General features: G+C 44.4%; 1 protein-coding gene across 5 annotated transcripts in view; it reads left to right on the top strand.

Annotated features, from left to right (window-relative positions):
* The window catches only part of LOC137369208 (kinesin-like protein KIF27), a 213962-nt gene that overhangs the window by 29457 nt on the left and 165819 nt on the right, over positions 1 to 18686 (top strand). For all 5 annotated transcript variants that reach the window (XM_068030028.1, XM_068030026.1, XM_068030027.1 and 2 more), the window contains exons 5-6: positions 5394 to 5537; positions 13820 to 14044. In XM_068030028.1, coding sequence (XP_067886129.1) covers positions 5394 to 5537; positions 13820 to 14044 — 369 coding nt within the window. The remainder of the gene's footprint in view (positions 1 to 5393; positions 5538 to 13819; positions 14045 to 18686) is intronic.

The raw sequence follows: 18686 nt of genomic DNA, 5'->3' as shown, positions 1-18686 counted from the left end.
TTATATAAATGACTTGGATGAAGGGACTGAAGGTATGATTGCTAAAATTGCTGTTGACACAAAGATAGGTAGGAAAATAAGTTGTGAAGAGGACATGAGGCTACAAAGGGATATAGATAGGTGAAGTGAGTGGGCATAGATCTGCAAGTGGAGTATAATGTGGGAAAATGTGAAATTGTCCATATTGGCAGGAAGAATAAAAGAAAAAGCATATTCTCTAAATGGTGAGAGATTGCAGAGCTCTGAGATGCAGAGGGATTTAGGTGTCCTAATGCATGAATTGCAAAAGGTTAGTGCACAGGTACAGCACATAATTAGGAAAGCTAAAAGAATGTTATCGTTTATTGCAAGGGAAATTGAATACAAAAGTCGGGAGGTTATGCTTCAGTTATACAGGGTATTGGTGAGACCACATCTGGAGTACTGTGTACTGTATTGGTCTCCTTATTTAAGGAAGGATGTAATGCATTGGAAGCAGTTCAGAGAAGGTTAAGTAGACTAATACCTGGAATGGGCGGGTTGTTTTACGAGGAAAGGTTGAACAGCCTAGGCTTGTATCCACTGGAGTTTAGAAGAGTAAGAGGAGACTTGATTGAAACATGCAAGCTCCTGAGGGGTCTTGACAGGGTGGATGTGGAAAGGATGTTTCCCCTTGTGGGACAATCTAGTACTAGGGGTCACTGCTTAAAAATAAAGGGTCACCCATTTGAGACAGAGATGAGGAGAAATTTTTTTCTGAGGTTTGTGAGTCTTTAGAACTCTCTTCCTCAAAAGGCAGTGGAAGAAGAGTCTTTTAATATTTTTAAGGCAGAGGTAGATAGATTCTTGATGAGAAAAGGGATGAAAGGTTATAGGGGGTAGGGGGGAATGTGGAGTCGAGGTTTCAATTGGATCAGCCATAATCTTGTTGAACGGCGAAGCAGGCTCGAGGGGCCAAGAGGCCGCCTCCTGCTCCTAATTCATATGTTTGTATGTATAATCAAAAAGGATGACTAAACAGACATGGACAACCATAGACCCATTCATCTAACTTCAATCCTGTGTAAAATAATGGAATTATCTGTACCATGATGACCTAGTAAACAATTGTCAACATAAGTTCAGAATGGGAAGGTCCTGCCTGACCAACCTCCTTGACTTCTTGAGGAAAAAACATTCCAAATGTTGGATTATGGCAAACCCTGCGACATGTTGTACCTAGATCTCCAAAAGACAATTTTGACAAAGTTCTGAAAGACTATTAGGCAAGCTTAAAGCATGCAAATTTAAAGGAAATTATTGGACTAGATAAGAAACTGGCTGAAGTTTAGGAAGTAACAGGCATTTGCTGGATGAGTTGTGTTGGTGTGGAGGAGGTGTTGAGTGGGGTATCGAGGGATCAATGTATGGAACACTACCACTTCTAATTTACATGATTGGATTCAGAAACCAAATGCAAATTGGTAAAATATGCAGATGATCCTGAATTATAAAGACAATGGAATCAAAGGAGGCAGCACATAAATTCACATAGGATAGAAAAGTGGATGACATATGCACTCCTTGAATTACTTAGCAAAGAATGAAGTTGAAAGAGTCCTAGGAATCTTACCCTCAAATTCCCTGCAATTGCAGAGTATCGCTCAACAAAGCCAATATTACAAGGATGTTACCAGAATTGAGAGCTTACAGCTATCAGGAATGATTGAACACATTGGGGCTTTTTTCTTTAGAAAAGGGAACACTTAGAGGTGACCTGATAAGAGGTTTTCAAAGTTATGAATGGGTTGGACAGGGTAGATGTGGAGAGAATATTTCCACTTGTAGGAGAATCCAAAACTAGGGACCACCTCTGCTCCATCTCCCTATTGCATTACAGACCCAGAGGCACTGCAAATGCAGCCTCCACAAAGTCTGCAACAGGTATGAGGACAGTTTACCAAATCCTCTGCCCTCTCTGATGCAGCATCAATCTCTGCAAAATCCAGGAACTCACCAAGATACCTGCATTTACTTCCAGGGGCTTTGCAATTGCAGAAGTTATTCTAAATTACCTTACTTGCTCTAATTCTGGTCACTTGTGCATCCCTGATTTTACCCTCCTGACATCCTGCTGCCTCTCCACCTTGCTTTCCTCTGTTAAGACACTCCTTAAAACCTACCTCTTTGACCAAGCTTTCATCTGACCTAATATCTCCTTTTGTGGCTTTGTATCCTATTTTGTTTAATAATGTTCCTTGGAGTGTTTTTGGACACTTTGTTCGGTTAAAGGCGCTATATAAATATAAGTTGCAAATTGGGTGCCTGTCACTTTAAATAACACTACTGCTGGGCCCATCTTGCAGCTCTTAAGGCCAGGTGAGGAGGGGATGTTCCCCTCTTGCCCTTCCTCTTATTTGACTGCAACAGGGTTTATTCCTTTTAAACAGTGGTTGTGCTTACCACCTCTGAGTATTTTACCTTTTTCCTTTTACTGTGATCTTGAAAGAACCAATCAGACAGGTTTTCTTGAGTTTAAACAAGAAAGAGGTAAGTTTAACATACTTAACACTCTAACCCAATTTAAAAATACTAAAAAATGCGCTACACATTCACATGAGAATCACACACAAACATACATAGATTACAGAAGGAAAAATAGATTTGGTGGTTGGATTAAAGTCCAGAATAAATGGAACTTCAGTACACAGTCTGTGAAGTGGATGATCCGGTAGTCCTCAGCTGAACCTGTATTCTTGATGTCCTCACTGGTCAAAGTGCACTTTGTGGTTGGCCAGTTTTAGTTTAGTTTAGTTTAGAGATACAGCACTGAAACAGGCCCTTCGTACCACCGAGTCTGTGCCGACCATCAACCACCCATTTATACTAATCCTACACTAATTCCATATTCCTACCACATCCCCACCTGTCCCTATATTTCCCTACCACCTACCTATACTAGGGACAATTGCTAATGGCCAATTTACCTATCAACCTGCAAGTCTTTGGCATGTGGGAGGAAACCGGAGCACCCGGAGGAAACTCACGCAGACACAGGGAGAACTTGCAAACTCCACACAGGCAGTACCCAGAATTGAACCCGGGTCGCTGGAGCTGTGAGGCTGCGGTGCTAACCACTGCGCCACTGTGCCTCGGGGTTTTCTTGAAGGCAGAACAGTAGTTGGCTCTCTTCCCTTGGTTAATGGCTATAGCAGTCTGTAGGCTTGGAGGATCCACAGTTGCAGGTGGTTTTCAAATTTGATGTTTCCTTGGGAGAAAGAGAGACAGGAAGCCCACAGCTTTCTCTGCTGCTGTACACTCAATTATTGCCTGTCTCTTTGTCCAAAGGAAACAAAATCAGCTCCCCCTGAGATGGACAGATGATCATATGGCTGCTTCAGATTTTTTGGAACCTTCTAATGAAATTCAAGGTTAGGAATTGGTCCCACTTGCTCCAGGATGCCAGTTTACACTTGGAGGGGGTTTGCTCTTTCAAGGTCAATATGTCAGGATTGCCTTGACTGTTGTCCTAATGAAGCCACTTTAGGCAATTAAATCACTTCGAGCAAGCCATTGTCCTGGCTGGACGACTTGTTATACTTTTGTCTCCGTTTCAGAGTTACTGTAGGATTTTTTCCATTAAAAGTCTAATGTAAGTTTCCAACTGATGAAATTAATATTTCTCATTTGACATTTAGGGTTGTCTGGCACTGCTTTTTGGTGATCGAAAAGCAAATAGGTTGAAAAGACCTGTGTAATCCAGGTTTATAAGTGAAGCATCAAATTAGTTGGTAGGGCTGTTTGACGTCAGTTGGGAAGCTTCCGGCGCACATAGGAAATGCCCACATAAATTTGGGGTAATATGTGGGCCATGCCAGAAATGGCTGGAGGTGCAGTGTGCCCCTCAACATATGGCATGCCCCACATACTTCAGGATTTAGCACCTCAGACTCCTGCTCCTGATCACTATTCAGCAAACCCTACTGACACTGTGCATATGTTGACAGCAGCTGAGGCCAGGAGCCATCTGAGATCTGGCGTTCCTCATGGTAGAATTGTTTACTGACACTCATGGTGAAAGCTTACACCTCAGTAACGGCTGAGGCAGTGGAAGGTAACACATGTCAGTGGAATTGTGCACCAACACGATGTCAGGAAAGTTGATGAGAAAAATTGGTAGAGAAAAGTGGCTAGAAGAAAGGAGAATCTAATGAATCATCATAGAACCTTGGGACTGAATTTTCCCAACTTTGAAAATATTCGAGAGGTGGGACTATTTCTGGGTCCTGACCCTATTCACTGCTGCATTGCCGCAATTTTACGTAAGGCAGCCAATTAAGAGGCCTCCGTGTTCGCCGTCGAATTTGGGAAAGTGGATGGGTTCCAGAGGAGGATGGTGAATACAGCATTGAAAGGGAGGCTGGCAGCCCTCATACTGTCACTGGTGCGAACGAGCTGAGAGGCAGGAAAGTAATGGAGGTGCCATCAACATTAGGAGACGGCTGCCATTGATCACTGGAAATCCTCACTCAATGACAAGGCTGTGACATGGGGAGACGTCGGTCTTCATTTTCTGCCGGTAAAACTCCTTCAATTCTCAAGCAGCTCCGACTTCCCGCTGTGAAGCCGCTTTTCCTCTTGGTTGCCGGGGTTGACACAGCGCGGTGACGCCGCGACGCCGGCAAATTTGCTGTGTGGTGTGAAAGTTGTCGATAATTAGTCACTCAACAACCTTGACTGGCATCCTGCTGCAGACACACTAGTTGCCGGTATCAGACAGAGCTTGCCCTTGGGAAAGGTGGCTGGAGGCGGGAACTCGTCGGCAAACCGGTGCAACACATTTTTTCCAGGATTTGCTTGCGCCTTCCCCCTCCCCCCTCCGCTACCACATCTGCCTCCAGAGGCCTGAGAAAATTCACATTCGGAGTAGCAATGTAAATTTCAAACGAAAAGTGACAGTGTGTGGTTTTCTGTGTTTTTGTAATGATGGAACAGGTTGATATGTCAATGTGTGGTGTCAGTGATCAGATGTAGGTTTTCCATGTAGCAAGTATCATTGTTTATTTGTATTAAAGTAGTGTTTTGTGTCTTTTTAATTCATTTGCTCCATCTATAGTTTGTCATACTTTTCAGTAAGTTGAAAAAGTCAATTTCTGTTAATTTCACAAATAAATAAAACTCAACTTTGAACAGTTATTTTTGTCACTGTTTGGGCCCTGGCAAAATAGAAGAAAACGGGATTCATTAACTAAGGCCTTTGCACACAAATAAAAGATAGAAATCATTTTCAGAATTTACTTTTTGCTTTCATGCAATTTTGACAACATTTCACTTGTCAAATAATTTAGTTTCCATGAGCTTCACTGTGCATCCTTCATTGTGCTATCGGTGAAATTTGCAGTGAATTCTTTTTACTTATTATTTATGTTCCTCAGGATGCCCTGGCTACAGATGAAATATTATTCAGTCAAAAAGCAGCTGAGCTAAAAGATGCACTAGAGCAAATACAGGCATTGGAACAGGAAAAGGAAGAATATTTGGCAGCTTTAACAGAATCACAAGAAAGGTGTCACATTCAAGTAAGTTTCATTTTTGCTGTACAAAAGCAAAATTCTGCGAATGCTAGAAATCTGGAATAAAAACAAAAATGTGGAAATGCTCAGCTGGTTTGACAGCATCTGTGGAGAGAGAAACAAAATTAATGTATCAGGTCGATGACCTTTTCTGTTCTGATGAAATGTCATCGACTTGAAATGTAAACTCTGTTTTTCTCCACAGATGCTACCAGACTTGCTGAGTATTTCCAGTATTTTCTGAGTTTAATGCTGTGCTGTATTAGTCAAATTATTAAATTAATTAATTATTTTCAACGCATCTAAGTAATTTCTGCTTTAGGCAAAATGAAGGTAGGTGCGTTAAACTGTTTGATAGATTCAGCATTCGGACTTTGGACTTTCAGTCAGAAACGCAACTGATTTTTTACTTAGGCTTCCCCTGAAATACAGGTTAACCAGCCTTCTGCTAAGTTATGAAGCAACAAGCCAAAATTGGGGAAGGGATGTTCTCTGTTTTAGTGTGTCAACCATATGTAGATTTGACAGCAATGCTGAGGTGTTATGAACTGAGCTAAACTGTCAGTTAGTAAAATATGTGATTTCCCTTTGTCTTGTTTTTCTTTCCTTTTCATATACTTTATGACCCTAACAGTAAAACAGTCCTTCGGAGTCTAAATATCACCTGAAAGTGGATTTTCAACTTAGATTTGGCAGTTTAGAGTTCAACACTTCAGTTTTGAAGCTATCTGTTACCACCTAATTCATTCCATCTCTCCTTTTGTGACGTCACTTCATATCAGACAGGAAATTAATGCTATAAAACGCATACTGAACTTTGGTATCTAAGAGTAGGATTTGTTGGTAATGTGAAGTTTCTTTCAACAAAAGGTTCATTGAAATATGGACAATTAACTCTGTTACGGTTAGGGGCTGAGGATGGCCTACAGACATAGAATTTTGCATGCAAGAACCTTCTGTAACTCATGCCAGATTCCCAAAATGACATTAGGGTTCTGACTGTTGTATCAGCATATACTTCTGATTTAATAACTGCATTCAGTCATGGAAACATTCCAATCCATTTTTGTCACTCACATTGTTACAATCACTTTTACCCCAAATGAGCATCTGCTCATCATTGTATTTCCAAGTTAAGCTTTGAGGAGAGGGTTGGAACAGGCAAATCCCAAATATAACATTAAGAAAGGTAACAGATTACTATGTAATTATACAAGCAACCCAAATATAACAGACTTAGCTGTTGGAATAAAAGCAGAAAATGCTGGAAACACTGAGCAGATCAGACAGCATCTGTGGAGAGAGAAACTGAGTTGACGGGACCCCGATGCCGGGACCAAATGGGGGCCCTGAGCACTTTCCGGCAGTGCGATTGGTGGCGCAATCTTCTTTTAGAGATATACAGCACTGAAACAGGCCCTTCGGCCCACCGAGTCTGTGCCAGCCATTGGGCCTTCTGGGAGGTGGCCTCCTAATTGGCCTACAAAGGATGGCGGGTGGACTCCCAAAGCTGCAGGCCCAATCAGAGGGCCACTAGCTCTGCAGCATTGTCAGCCCCACCTGGAGACGTGGACTCTGCTGAGGCAGTTTGGGGATCACGAGGGTACCTCAATATGGCCAATACAGAAGGACTGCACTGAGGACTCCTGAAGCTGGTAGGGACATTGGGACGGAGGGGAAACCCCTCTGCAGACTTGGAGCTTCCTGCTCCAATGGTCCCCAGCATGCCACAGGGAGGCTGCCTTCAATGAGTTAACAGCCTCCGCATGCAGGGGGGTAGGGTGGGGTGGTGAGGGGGGCCGCTCCGCCACTGGGAAAGTTTCAGCGACACCACAAAATTGCCCCTAATTTGGGCCTTAACCACCCTAATTGACCTCCTCCATGGAGAGGGCAGCCAAACCTGTTACCAGCCTGACCCTGGGAAAGTTCCTTGGCAGTGGCAATATGTCAGGGACCCATCCTGACGCAGCTCCCCCGTTCTGCGGGCCACCCCTCTCCCCGCTCCCCTCCCCACTTCCAACCCCATCTCCATGGGTCTGGGAAAATCCAGCCCAAAGGTTCGGGTCAGTGACCTATGATCATTCGCTGATGGAGTACTGTTTTACCTGCTACAAGTTGTTGCAAAGGGAGCTGAGGAAGCTGTTGGAGTGTACTTGTTGAGGCACTATGCAAGGCTTATGTTGGCAGGGCATCCAGTAATAGTAACCTGGCGTTCTGTTGAGCTTCCTGCCACATCTGTGCAAAATTAGTGAATGCTGGGAATCTCAGAACTGGGAGGATAGCCAACTTAATTAGAAAATAATTTTTGTACCCTTGACCTTTTTAGCTTCTTGTGTTCTTTAAGATATTAAGTTACAGGAAGCATGTCTTGACTTTTATGAATTCCACAGACTCTTGACTCTGATCACTTAATTTTAGCCAAAAACAGGCTGTGATTGTCATTTGCTGGAGAAACACCTGACAAAATCAACCCTTTGGGCTGAATGTTCACTGCTCGCCCACCACCACCACCCCCCACCCCCACAATGACAGGAATGGAAGCTGGAGGGAGTGGTGGGGGCGATTTCAGGAAACACTGTTCAAGGTGCCAGCAATGCTAACCAGGGCAGGGGGGAGAGCCCACTCTCCTTCCTATTGATGCCAATTAAAGTAGTTTTAAAGATCGCTTAGAGCTTGTTGGAGGGAGGGGGAAGATGGAATTTTAAAGTGTGCACATGGGTTTCAGGTGGTGTCCGTTGCAGGTCTGCTGAAGAGAGGTGGGTACAGAGTGGGGAGCCAGTCATGGCTGCCCCAGAGATTCACTCTGGCTCCATAAGAGAGTCAACAGGGCAAAGTGGGACTCTGCATTTGGTAAGGAAGTGCCCTTGGTGCTGCACAGGTTGCGAATAGAGTGGATGTTCAGCACTCCGGCATTGAATGGGGTTGTCGCACCCCCCCCCCCCAGCACCCAGCATCATGGGGGGCAGATGCGCAGGGAGCAAGACTTTCAAGGACAATTGGGTGGCCACTTGTACAAAAGGAAGGCTGCAGCTGGCAATGGCGGCACGACTGTCAGACTTTGGGCCCAGTGGCGATGAGGAGCAACATCTTCTACAGGAACCCCGAGGAGCAGGAGAGGAAAGATGGTCAGGAAGGTCATGGAGTCTACACCCTCAACATAGGATCTACTGCTGAGGACAGACCTACCTGGGGATGGTTGTGACACGTTGCCGCAGGAGCCTGCGCGTCTCCAGGCACATAATCATAGACATCTGTGATCTTGTCGCTGAAGACCTTGCACCTCGCAGCACTGGTTGCCATCCTCTACCAGTAGCTGTCAAAGTCACTGTGGCCTTGAACTTCTTCGCTTCTGACTCTTTCCAAGGATCAGCGGATGACCTTAGTAGCATCTTGAGAAGGCTGTACACACTGCATCTCTCCGATCACAGATGCCATCTTTGCCAGAGCTGGACAGTACATTTATTTTCACAACAGACATGGCCTTGCAGGGACTTAGGGCATTGGATTTCGCTGCCATCGCTTGATTTCCCTCAGGTGCAGGGGAATTCGATTGAACCCCTGTGATTGGCCAATCAGATTCATCAGCAGGAAGAACTTCCACTCCCTGCATGTTCAATTGGTCTGCAACCACAACAAGCGTATCCCCCATGTGTGTGCTCACTTTCCTGGCAGCTTCCATGACTCCTTCATCCTCCGGCAGTGCAGGCTGACTCGGATCTTCACTACAACCTGTAAAGTGCATGGATGGATCCTAAGGGACAAGGGATAGCCCTTGAAGACTTGATTGGGAACCCGAGTCAGAGGCAATATAACCAATGCCACCTGCTTGCTAGGACAATCGTTGAGCAGGCCATCAGACTTCTCCAAGATGCGAATCCGGCACTGAACTGGTTGGGTGGTGTTCTACAATATACTTCTGCAAGGGTTTCTGTCATTGTGGTGGTCTGTTGAGCTCGTCATAACATGGCCCTCCAGAGAGATGCAGACCTTGAGGACGACGAGGCCCTGGAAGAAGACAGCTCATCAGGGGAGGGGCAGGATGTGAGAGAGGAGGAGGAATTGGAGACGGAGGGAGATGACACTGAACAGAGGGGTGCCCCTGCTGCACGACGTGGTGGCTAGCCCTGGCTTGAGGTGCGAAGGGCTAGTGAGGACGGCATGATTGTTGGGGATCTACGGATTCAGGAACATTTCAACTGAGCCCCTCTGATCCAGATTGAGGGGTATGGCAGAGAAGGGAGTCTGAGATACCTGTGCTAACACATGCTTGGAAGACGCAGCCTGGAACATCTAATCACTTAGCACCAGTGAAGGGAGCACATCTGCCAAGCGGCTTTGCCCTTACAGTGGAGGATCCTGTTATTTCTTTCACCACCTCATACTACATTTCATGTCACAGTGGCAATAAAAGGAGTCCCAGACATCTGGCTTAAAGTGTTATAATTTATACAGTGCAAATAGAGGAAAACAGTAGACATAGACACGAAGAACACACCACTGTGACCCACTTATTGCTTCCCGCAACGCGGTGGACTCCTCCTCCTACCGTCTGGGAAGAGGACCGCCCGCCTCTCCCTCATGGCCTCCAAATTTAGATACAGGTTGGCATCAATGAAATGAGGGGCAGCCCTGCCCTGGGTGCCAGGCTTCCATCTCTCCTGTGACATCTCGCTTCCCTCTGGTGCTATGGAAGGCTTTGGCATGAACCGCAGATCTCTCCTTCGGTGATAGCTGCCGTGGAGAGTCAAAATCAGTCCGATACTTCATCTGACTCAGCTCTGTTCCCGCCCCCACTGGTTCTAATTGGACAGGGAACCCGTCTCCATATCAATTAAGGACTCGCCACTGTGAAAATTGTGACTTTAATTGGTTTCCCATTGGAGGCAGTTTTCTGACCCGAAAACAAACCCAAAATCCTGTTTCCTGCCTCAGTGGCAAAAATTCAGCCCTTTGTCTTAACACTGTCCAAAAAGAACCTCACTTAGACCCATTTCATAACCAAATAAAACTTGGATCAACCTAATCACTCCAATGCTTTAATATTTAATAATTACTCAATTTTTCTGATTAAATGAGCAACATTTTATCAAAAGTATTTCTCAAAAGCTGCAGAAATGAAGTCCCATTTAAGCTGCAGGCTCAATCCTCAACAGCCAATTTTCTGCGAGGTGTTTTGCTTTGTAACCTGATTTATCATTAATACTACTCCTGCAGCTGCAACAACAGCATTCATTACAGTAACCACCCCAAGGCACTTCACAGAGCTATAATTTATTTTTAAAATTGCCAATATTAGTAGAGCTGACCCAAAGGTTTGTCAAAGAGGTGGGTTTCTATTGCCATCTACCAAATGGCATGCTTTACCCCAGCCTCCTCCCCACCAAAGGCCAAGAAAAACAAGTACAAAAGCCCTGATCATGCAGAATGTTGTTATGGAAAAACAAAAAAAAAAACCCTTCAGTAGTAGCCAAATAAAAAGATCTGTCTCTTGCTGCCTTTGGCTTTGGTAGATGTGGCCCTTTATATGATTTACCCATTTTTCCAGATAAAATGCATTTGCTACAAGTGGAGTATACAGAACAAAGAACAGTACAGCACAGGAACAGGCCATTCGGCCCTCCAAGCCTGTGCCGATCTTGATGCCTGCCTAAACTAACACCTTCTGCACTTCCGGGGCCCAGATCCCTCTATTCCCTTCCTATTCATGTATTTGTCAAGATGTCTCTTAAACGTCACTATCTTATCTGCTTCCACCACCTCCCCTGGCAGCAAGTTCCAGGCACTCACCACCTTCTGTGTAAAGAACTTGCCTCGCACATCCCCTCTAAACTTTGCCCCTCTCACCTTAAACCTATGTCCCCTAGTAACTGACTCTTCCACCCTGGGAAAAAGCTTCTGACTATCCACTCTGTCCATGCCACTCATAACTTTGTAAACCTCTATCATGTCGCCCCTCCATCTCCGTTGTTCCAGTGAAAACAATCCGAGTTTTTCCAACCTCTCCTCATAGCTAATGCCCTCCAGACCAGGCAACATCCTGGTAAACCTCCTCTGTACCCTCTCCAAAGCCTCCACGTCCTTCTGTGGCGACCAGAATTGCACGCAATATTCTAAGTGTGGCCTAACTAAAGTTCTGTACAGCTGCAGCATGACTTGCCAATTTTTATACTCTATGCCCCGACCGATGAAGGCAAGCATGCCGTATGACTTCTTGACTACCTTATCCACCTGCGTTGCCACTTTCAGTGACCTGTGGACCAGATCTCTCTGCCTGTCAATACTCCTAAGGGTTCTGCCATTTACTGTATACCTCCCACCTGCATTAGACCTTCCAAAATGCATTACCTCACATTTGTCCGGATTAAACTCCATCTGCCATTTCTCCGCCCAAGTCTCCAACCGATCTATATCCTGCTGTATCCTCTGACAATGCTCATCATTATCCGCAACTCCACCAACCTTTGTGTCGTCTGCAAACTTACTAATCAGACCAGCTACATTTTCCTCCAAATCATTTAAATATACTACAAACAGCAAAGGTCCCAGCACTGATCCCTGCGGAACACCACTAGTCACGTCCCTCCATTCAGAAAAACACCCATCCACTGATACCCTCTGTCTTCTATGACCGAGCCAGTTCTGTATCAATCTTGCCAGCTCACCTCTGATCCCGTGTGACTTCACCTATTGTACCAGTCTGCCATGCGGGACCTCGTCAAAGGCTGTACTAAAGTCCATATAGATAACATCCACTGCCCTTCCTTCATCAATCATCTTCGTCACTTCCTCAAAAAACTCAATCAAATTAGTAAGACATGACCTCCCCTTCACAAAACCATGCTGTCTCTCGCTAATAAGTTCGTTTGTTTCCAAATGGGAGTAAATTCTGTCCCGAATAATCCTCTCTAATAGTTTCCCTACCACTGACGTAAGGCTCACCGGCCTATAATTTCCTGGATTATCCTTGCCACCCTTCTTAAACAAAGGAACAACATTGGCTATTCTCCAGTCCTCTGGGACCTCACCTGTAGCCAATGAGGATGCAAAGATTTCTGTCAAGGCCCCAGCAATTTCCTCCCTTGCCTCCCTCAGTATTCTAGGGTAGATCCCATCAGGCCCTGGGGACTTATCTACCTTAATGCTTTGCAAGACACCCAACACCACCTCCTTTTTGATAATGAGATGACTGAGACTATCTGCACTCCCTTCCCTAGGCTCATCATTCACCAAGTCCTTCTCTTTGGTGAATACTGATGCAAAGTACTCATTTAGCACCTCGCCCATTTCCTCTGGCTCCACACATAGATTCCCATCTCTGTCCTTGAGTGGGTCAACCCTTTCCCTAGTTACCCTCTTGCTCTTTATATACGTATAAAAAGCCTTGGGACTAAGAACTTGTAACTAAGAAAAATAGAGAAAATACTAAATAATTCTTGTATTAAATAAATAACTTTCAGCAGTAGTAAATTGATGGGTTACATACTCCTTTCATCTCTGAGACCAGTTCTTGACGATAACCCAGAGTGGAAGGATGAAAAACTGCTTTTATATTGGCACCATTTTAATTCCGAGTTTGAGAGAATAGTCCATTTAAGCTGGCCACTCGTGTTTTTGCTGCTGAATCTCACACCCTTACCCCTGTTGGTTGACACTTAAACAGTTTTTCATAAGATGGGGAAAGAAAGAAATAGCTTGTATTTATATAGCAGCTTTCTCACCAACAGTACATCCTAAAACACTTAACAGCCAATTTATAGGCATATAGAAAGTAGGGTCATTGATTGATTCATACAATGAGGGAAATGTATTAATAAGGGAAAGGCAATGAAATTAAGGAGGAAACATGCAACTTGTTACTTCTATCTCCAGGCCAGTGACAATACACAACATACTCCATGGTTGTTTCACATTGTTCGATCTGGAAGCTAAGAGAAATAAGTAGGATATGGATTGCACTTGTGGTCCTCCACACAGAATGTGCCACTATTTCATTCATGCTTTCAGTGGATTTGGGGACAACAAAGTGATTGGAGGATAGATAATTTACAACTGGGGAAGAGAAAATTGGAGAATCATTCATGGTGCATTCATGTATTTCGTGGTGATTTACTCAAGCGTGGTACAGGCAGGTGTTCTGACTACTATTTGAGTTAAGAAATGTTGCAAGGTCTGTGATTGCTGAATACTAGGAGAAAATGTTAATTATAAAATCTGGGAGAAAAAAATAGAAAATTAGGATTGCTATAGTTCATTTTGGTTTTTACTTTTTTAAAATTTCACATTTACAGAATGACAAAATGGTTGAACAACAACTTATTATGGATCAACTCCAGGAAGAACTGCAGCTCCTTAAAACTAACAAGTTTTCAATTCATAGCAGAGGTTCGGAAGGACTAGCTTTAGCAGTGACCACAACAAGAAGACCTCACAGTGTGCCATTATCTAATATCCATCTTAAGTCTTTCAATATAATACAGTCCACTCAAGCTGCTCCTAACACAGACTCCAGAAAGGTATGTGGTTATTGACAGAAAATGACACTTCCATATGATTCAGCCTTGTATCTGTGTTGGTTGTATTGAGTTGAGCTAAAAATACAAAAAGCTTGGGGGTCATTTTCACTCAGTGCTGTTGGAAAACTGGTGGTTGTTACCAGTCACCCATTATATGTCCTACCTAACTTTTCTTTCCATTCACTTCAGTAGACTGAAAAATTGGGTAGGGTGTATCACAAGAAGCGGATCTGCTGTCCCCAGTTTACAACTCCATCCAAAAGTGAAAATGACCTCCATCCCTGTTTTTAGAAAAGGAGGGATAGATTTGAACTACCAGCAGCTCCGCAAGCAGGAGGTGCCTCATTACCACCCTTCCAGTGAACAGTTGGCCTCACTGCAGCTCACTTGTGCCAGCTGGCGCAATATTTGGGATGGGGTGGGGATGAGTATAGAGTGGCAGATGCCCACATTGTTATTGTGGAACCTACAGGAACACTCCTGCTCCTGATAGTCCTACAAAAATAATTTTAAACCACCTTTTTCTGCTGTACTACATGGTAAAGTGAGGTGACCCATCACGGCACACATTCAACCCAATTTGCATCAAAATTGCCATTGGGATCCTATGTGCATCATATTAACAGGGCTTACTAACCTTTCTACAACAGATCAGCCTCCACGCTGATCAATATTGTGCTGGTCCCGTGAGGATGACAGCCTCTGGAGTACTGGTGTAAACAAGGCGATAAGCCATTTTCAAACCTCTGTCACCCTGTTTTTTCCAGCTGCTCAAGTTGAAATCTGCCCTGAAATTTTAGCATCTGTAACTGTTTTTTGACTTAAAAAAAAAGTTGTGTATTTCCTGTTCTTTTGCTTTGTTTCTGTCCCTACCCATTGATTTTTATTTTGCTTTTTTAAATTTAATAGGTGAAAAGTCCTCCTAGAGAAACTGGTTTAGACAATTGACTAGCTTGACAGTGCAAGGGATTGAAATTAACATTGCTATATAAAGTTCACTACTGTAGTGGGTGCTTCAAAAGTCTTGTCATTTCCACTTTTGGCTGATTCAGGTTCCCTCCACTAGTGCTTTTGCTAACGCTGTTGGGGAGGGTTTAAACTAATGTGGCAGGGGGATGGGAACCAATTGAGGTCAGTTGACAGTAAGGAGGTAGTAACAAAAGCCTGTAAGGAACTAGATAATGAAGTCAGTGTGACTAAGGGGAAGAGCAGGCAGGGAGCAGATGATGAATATAAAGGGACTGGTGGTCTGAGGTGCATTTGTTTTAATGCAAGAAGTGTAGTAGGTAAGGCAGATGAACTTAGGGCTTGGATTAGTACCTGGGAGTATGATGTTATTGCTATTACTGAGACTTGGTTGAGGGAAGGGCATGATTGGCAACTAAATATCCCAGGATATCGATGCTTCAGGCGGGATAGAGAGGGAGGTAAAAGGGGTGGAGGAGTTGCATTACTGGTCAAAGAGGATATCACAGCTGTGCTGAAGGAGGGCACTATGGAGGACTCGAGCAGTGAGGCAATATGGACAGAACTCAGAAATAGGAAGGGTGCGGTAACAATGTTGGGGCTGTACTACAGGCCTCCCAACAGCGAGCGTGAGATAGAGGTACAAATATGTAAACAGATTATGGAAAGATGTAGGAGCAACAGGGTGGTGGTGATAGGAGATTTTAATTTTCCCAACATTGACTGGGATTCGCTTAGTGTTAGAGGTCCAGATGGAGCAGAATTTGTAAGGAGCATCCAGGAAGGTTTTCTAGAGCAGTATGTAAATAGTCCAACTCGGGAAGGGGCCATACTGGACCTGGTGTTGGGGAATGAGCCCGGCCAGGTTGTTGAAGTTTCAGTAGGGGACTACTTTGGGAATAGTGATCACAATTCCGTAAGCTTTAAAATACTCATGGACAAAGACGAGAGTGGTCCTAAAGGAAGAGTGCTAAATTGGGGGAAGGCCAACTATACCAAAATTCGGCAGGAGCTGGGAAATGTAGATTGGGAGCAGCTGTTTGAAGGTAAATCCACATGTGATATGTGGGAGGCTTTTAAAGAGAGGTTGATTAGCGTTCAGGAGAGACATGTTCCTGTGAAAATGAGGGATAGAAATGGCAAGATTAGGGAACCATGGATGACAGGTGAAATTGTGAGACTAGCTAAGAGGAAAAAGGAAGCATACATAAGGTCTAGGCGGCTGATGAAAGACGAAGCTTTGAAAGAATATCGGGAATGTAGGACCAATCTGAAACGAGGAATTCAGAGGGCTAAAAGGGGTCATGAAATATCTTCAACAAACAGGGTTAAGGAAAATCCCAAAGCCTTTTATTCATATATAAGGAGAAAGAGGGTAACTAGAGAAAGGATTGGCCCACTAAAGGACAAAGGAGGAATGTTATGCTTGGAGTCAGAGAAAATGGGTGAGATTCTAAATGAGTACTTTGCATCGGTATTCACCGAGGAGAGGGACATGACGGATGTTGAGGTTAGGAACAGATGTTTGATTACTCCAGGTCAAGTCGGCATAAGGAGGGAGGAAGTGTTGGGTATTCTAAAGGGCATTAAGGTGGACAAGTCCCCAGGTCCGGATGGGATCTATCCCAGGTTACTGAGGGAAGCGAGAGAGGAAATAGCTGGGGCCTTAACAGATATCTTTGCAGCATCCTTAAACACGGGTGAGGTCCCGGAGGACTGGAGAATTGCTAATGTTGTCCCCTTGTTTAAGAAGGGTAGCAGGGATAATCCAGGTAATTATAGACCGGTGAGCCTGACGTCAGTGGTAGGGAAGCTGCTGGAGAAGATACTGAGGGATAGGATCTATTCCCATTTGGAAGAAAATGGGCTCATCAGTGATAGGCAACATGGTTTTGTGAAGGGAAGGTCATGTCTTACCAACTTAATAGAATTCTTTGAGGAAGTGACAAAGTTGATTGATGAGGGAAGGGCTGTCGATGTCATATACATGGACTTCAGTAAGGCGTTTGATAAGGTTCCCCATGGCAGGCTGATGGAGAAAGTGAAGGCGCTTGGGGTCCAAGGTGTACTAGCTAGATGGATAAAGAACTGGCTGGGCAACAGGAGACAGAGAGTAGCAGCAGAAGGGAGTTTCTCAAAATGGAGACGTGTGACCAGTGGTGTTCCAAAGATCCGTGCTGGGACCACTGTTGTTTGTGATATACATTAATGATTTGGAGGAAAGTATAGGTGGACTGATTAGCAAGTTTGCAGACGACACTAAGATTGATGGAGTAGCAGATAGTGATGGGGACTGTCAGAGAATACAGCAGAATATAGATAGATTAGAGAGTTGGGCAGAGAAATGGCAGATGGAGTTCAATCAGGGCAAATGCGAGGTGATGCATTTTGGAAGATCCAATTCAAGAGTGAACTATACAGTAAATGGAAAAGTCCTGGGGAAAATTGATGTCCAGAGAGATTTGGGTGTTCAGGTCCACTGTTCCCTGAAGGTGGCAACGCAGGTAAATAGAGTGGTCAAGAAGGCATACGGCATGCTTTCCTTCATCGGACGGGGCATTGAGTACAAGAGTTGGCAGGTCATGTTACAGTTGTATAGGACTTTGGTTCGGCCACATTTGGAATACTGCGTACAGTTCTGGTCGCCACATTACCAAAAGGATGTGGATGCTTTGGAGAGGGTGCAGAGGAGGTTCACCAGGATGTTGCCTGGTATGGAGGGCGCTAGCTATGAAGAGAGGTTGAGTAGATTAGGATTATTTTCATTAGAAAGACGGAGGTTGAGGGGGGACCTGATTGAGGTGTACAAAATCATGAGAGGTATAGACAGGGTGGATAGCAAGAGGCTTTTTCCCAGAGTGGGGGTTTCAATTACTAGAGGACACGAGTTCAAAGTGAAAGGGGAAATGTTTAGGGGGGATATGCGTGGAAAGTTCTTTACGCAGAGGGTGGTGGGCACCTGGAACGCATTGCCAGTGGAGGTGGTAGATGCGGGCACGATAGCGTCTTTTAAGATGTATCTAGACAGATACATGAATGGGCAGGAAGAAAAGAGATACAGAACCTTAGAAAATAGGCGACATGTTTAGAGAGAGGATCTGGATCGGCGCAGGCTTGGAGGGCCGAAGGGCCTGTTCCTGTGCTGTAATTATCTTTGTTCTTTGTTCTTAGTGGATCTGTGTCTCCTCTAAATCAGTTCTTCTGATGCCCTCAGCACTTCCTGCTTAAAGATAACTTGTAGTTGCTAATGGTACTAAAAATAGTGCAGTAAATTTGAACAGCGAAATGAAAGGTAAGATGTCAGGGAAAGGACTGAGTTTGACAGCTCACTGAACAAAGCAAATAAAATGTTAGGGTGCATAAGTAGATCCAGTGGGCTAAAAGTTTGGACGCATCACTGATGGAATGCTTCCAGAACATGCCTGAACAAGAATGCTGGAGGCCAATAGAATGTGGGCTAGTTGACTTGGTGGTAGGTAAGTCCTGAGGGGGGAGGGATGAAAGGGAAGGTAATTGGTCTGATTGCAGCTTGGCAGTGACCCACAGTAGTGCTTTGAAACCAGGAGGAGAGCTTCTGCTACCCTGGCTCCACATAACGATAAGTTTTTAAAAATTTACTCAGTTGGAAGCTAAGAACATACAAATTAGGAGCAGGAGTAGACCATTCGGCCCCTTC

The sequence above is a fragment of the Heterodontus francisci genome, chromosome 4 (genome assembly GCF_036365525.1).
Source record: "Heterodontus francisci isolate sHetFra1 chromosome 4, sHetFra1.hap1, whole genome shotgun sequence".
Lineage (NCBI taxonomy): Eukaryota > Metazoa > Chordata > Chondrichthyes > Heterodontiformes > Heterodontidae > Heterodontus > Heterodontus francisci.
The sequence above is the reverse complement of the archived record's forward strand: the minus strand, read 5'-3'. Positions and strand labels throughout refer to the sequence as shown.